This window comes from Lolium rigidum, chromosome 7 (assembly GCF_022539505.1).
Source record: "Lolium rigidum isolate FL_2022 chromosome 7, APGP_CSIRO_Lrig_0.1, whole genome shotgun sequence".
Taxonomy (NCBI): Eukaryota; Viridiplantae; Streptophyta; class Magnoliopsida; order Poales; family Poaceae; genus Lolium; species Lolium rigidum.
The window spans coordinates 245859209-245863392 of NC_061514.1; the positions used below are offsets into that span (position 1 = coordinate 245859209).

The 4184-nt window shown below is 49.2% G+C and overlaps 1 protein-coding gene across 1 annotated transcript; it reads right to left on the reverse strand.

Annotated features, from left to right (window-relative positions):
* Positions 1–1054: 1054 nt before the first annotated feature.
* Positions 1055–3338, reverse strand: LOC124678626. The gene is made up of 3 exons (XM_047214485.1): positions 3159–3338; positions 1955–2246; positions 1055–1323 (listed from the first exon to the last, which is right to left on the reverse strand). The coding sequence occupies exons 1-3, from the start codon at positions 3214–3216 to the stop codon at positions 1155–1157; spliced, it is 519 nt and encodes a 172-aa protein (XP_047070441.1). The 5' UTR covers positions 3217–3338; the 3' UTR covers positions 1055–1154.
* Positions 3339–4184: the final 846 nt, after the last annotated feature.

Consider the following 4184-nt stretch of genomic DNA (forward strand, 5'->3'; position numbering starts at 1 on the left):
GAAACCAAGACGTATAGATCTCTCTTTCATGGGAGGGAAAATGAAACGAAATCGAAATTCCATGGCGGGCGCGTGTGCGTGAGAAACGGGACGGACCCGCGCGCGGTAGTGGAGGTGGGTGGGTGGCGCGCCCCGCCGTGGTGACCACTAGCACCACGCGCGCGGGTGTTGACCGACAGAGCCAGTCCACCGTGCCGTGCGTCTCCGGCGCGGCGGCCGCATCGCTCTCGATCGCCTGTCGCCGTCGGCGGAATTTCGTCGTCCCCGACCCCGGCCCCCCATTATATACGGAGCCGCCGCGTCCCGCTCCACCACCGATGACCGATCCTTTCCTTCCGGGCAAAGACAGGGGCATATGCTCAGTCATGTCTCCACAAGTGCCTTCGCGTACTCTGTCTGTGCGGCTAGATAGCGCCGCGCGCGGCCGATAATTGTCGACTCCGGCGGGTGACGCACGCGCGCGACGTACGCCTCCGGGACAGAATGAAACTACGCACGCACGCACGGACGCACAATTACCAGCGGTGACATTCAGCATTCAGGGGAAGCGGTCGGGGATCGATCACCGATGTGTCGACACGCCAGAGGCGCGCGTGCTACCAGCTACAGCTAAACCGTCGTATAGCCTCCTAGTCAGGATGTAAATGGCTCAACCGCTGGACATAAACAAAGATACCGCTTCGGCCGCATAGCGTGATTAGCAGTTTTGTGGTGGCCGCTAATTATTTCTGGCGGTTCCGTGCGGCTTAGTGGCGCCGCTTCGGCCGCACGCACTATTTTACTCCGTCACCTGTTGCGTGAATGCGTGATGCCTCTAGGCTCCGTTCGTATGTATTCCTCTAGGCTCCGTTCGTATGTAGCGTGATTCCTCTAGGCTCTGTTCTCATTCTCTGATGCGTTGCTATTTCTACAACGCCTGTATTAAAATATAGCATGAAAGCTAGAAAGTTTTCTGGAAAAATTGGAAAAATCACTGGAAATCACAGCAGAACTGGAAATTATCACTGGAATATAGCATGAACCGTAGAGACTCCAAGTCAATAGGAACAGGAATACTACTTCACACTCTGTCGCCTGTCGCCACATTACTGTTAAACTCAGTTTACCAAAGACACATGGTACTGGTCCTGATACAATCTGAAGCTAAAAACTTGCTAAACACAATAGATTATATAGTCTTGTTTCTGCTCAGCTAGCACTAACAACAAATATTCTGAGGCATGGCTTCCGTTCATCAGTAGATGACATGAATCTACATCTTCAGGTGCAACCAAGAAGCAGCATGAATAGGAGTCTTCTCTAATCAGCTCATCGACAAGTAGACTGCAAAAATGAGCAAGTAAAATTAATTTGAAACAGCTTCATGTGTATCATACCAAGCTTGTGAGATCACAAATAAATTGTGAGATCAAACAATCAGCTAACATAACACGTGCGAAATATATTGCCTGGACTGAACCAAACACTCAGGCAGACAGCTTAACCATCGATCAAATGTTTAACATCAGGATGTAAAATAAATTTGGATATTACACACCAGTACACCACAATAAGATAATGATATACTTGAAGCATCACAAATAACCAGACCGAAAGTAAGTTTTTGTAGAACCTACTTTTACTTGAGCGACAAAGCTCTACAATGCCTGACCGGAAGTAAAAAATGACACACATTTGCCTGACCAAAAGAAACAGGGCAGGTTTGATAACTTAATTAGATCAAATAAAGATAAACTGAGCAGCAGAGAATAGATCAACTACACCTTCTATCTCTGAATGAAAATATGGCAAAAACAGCTGCATAAAAAGTAAGAATATGCATCTAATTAGCATGCAAACCTACAACACGGGAGTTTTAGTATGCAAACAAAGACTATGAAAGACATTACAGTACAGATCTTTATGGGAATAAAACATAAACAACGAAACGAGGAGATAGAGATGAGAGACTCACTTTCGCTGCTCATCGAGGGCATCCCACACCTGCTGGTCCTCATTGATGGTTTCCCACTTTAGCCTCTGCTTGTCAATATCACCCATGAGATCCAATTCTTCGAGCTCAACCGGCTTCATGGATGTGCCAGCCATTTCTTCGAGGTGAACCGGCTTCATGGATGGGCCAGCCATTTCTTCAAGGTGAACCGGCTTCATGGATGGGCCAGCCATTTCTTCGAGGTGAACCGGCTTCATGGATGAGCCAGCCAATTCTTCGAGCTCAACCGGCTTCATGGATGGGCCAGCCATCCCTATATATTCAAGAACACATATAATTAGAAACATAGTCAGCATCCCAATCTGTTGCATAACTTCGCCAAGTTTAATGTATAATCAGCATGGTCTCAATGAATCATGATGTAATTTTGCAGGGATGGATAAATATTACTCCCTCCGTTCCTATTTAATCGACGCGGGGGGAGAAGGCTAATGAACAGATTCACGTCAATTAAATCCGGACAGAGGTAGTAGGTGTCAGTTCACACAAAAGTTTTAAGTTATATACTGAACATTGAAAAGTGTTTCACGTATTTTCCCTGTGATGTGCTCACATTTTTGTACACTTTGAATTCCTGGAGTGTTGGACTTGTATCGTTTTTTTACCAACACATTGAGCAGCGTCCAAGCAACGACATGCTTATGAACTGGCAACCGTAGTCACTCGAATTGACTGCTTGCACTAGCTGGATGCAATAGACGTGTGTATATTTTTCTAGTTGTGGCATATTTCAACGATGAGATATAACAATGCAATAACTGAAATGAAATCCTAGTGAAAATAGGAGCATCATGTGATTTGTCTAGTTTGTTGTCAATCTTATCTCCTTGTACAAGGCAAAAATATTTCTGTACAGTTATGTGAAACCTGAATCTACCCCTGTCTTTTATAGTGTCCTAAATTCTGAACCTAACTCTGCTAGATTCATGGTTACAGTAACACAAAAGCAGGCGACAAAATGCCGGTGACCAGTTAGATTATACATTGACAGCAGAAACGTTGGCAAGCCATTCGCACATGTTTTCTAGCCATCTATACTAGGGGCAAAAGATAAAATTGGGAGTATGATGCCCCGACCAGCAATATTTCAGACAACGCATACCCAGCAAATTCGTGCGAAGCAGACAAGCACAGAAGCCACGAGTGAAGAGGAGAAGTTCCTCACCGTCGAGCACGGACTTGCTCCCGCCGCTGCGCGGGCCTGCTGGTGCTGGAGCGGCCATGGTCGAGGCGGAGGACACGGGAAGGTAGGCGGCGGATACATCTGGTGCTGCCGCTGGAGGTGGTTGGGAGCCGCCAGATCCATCTGCTGCTGCCGCTGGAGGTGGTTGGGGGCGGCGCAGAGGATACGCAGAGGAGGTGGTCGGGGGCGGCGCGGAGGATACTGGGAGGAGATGGTCGGGGGCGGCGCGGAGGATACTGGGCGGAGGTGGTCGGGGGCAGCGCGGAGGATACTGGGCGGAGGTGGTCGGGGGCGGCGCGGAGGAGGCGAGTGTCTGCGCGTGTCTGTGCGAGGATGAGCCGCTGGGAATCGTGGGCTTTGTGGTTTTGTCCACCAACGCCATATAAATCTCGTGGTGGGCCGCCTACGCCATTTGGGCCGAATTTCGCGGGCGGCGTATGTGGGATCGCGAAACGCCGCTGCCACTTACATCCTGACCTCCTAGGCCCGCCGGCCGGCCTGCCGTGTCTGCAGTACGCCGGCGCTCCGCGGCCGCGCGCGCATGCATTGGCGCACCTACGCGCGCGGTCGAGGCCGCCGGGCACTGTGCGCGTGTAACCGAGTCAGAGACGTCCTTGATGCATGCGGACAGGACACCTAGCCTACCCTAAGCGAAGCTAGTACTCCTACCTACGTGCGGGCTTTGGTGCCACCCACATGCATCTTTTCAACATGAATTTCCCGCGGAATACTCGATCTACCAGAATCAGGGCTAGGGCCATCTCCAGTCCTCGCCCCTAAATATAGGATCATGAAGAATCGCCGAATCGAACGTTTGAGAGGCGCTGCAGTTGGGGGACGCGAAGCCATGTCCCCCAAACAAACTTTTGAAGAAAAAATTAAAAGAAAACTTCTGATTTTATTCAATTTTTTTGTATTTTATAAGGTTTTGAACAAAATTTATCTAGAACGAAAGTAAAAATCTAGCAGCGCCCGTAGTGGCCGCTGTCGTTGTAGAGGTCGAAGTAT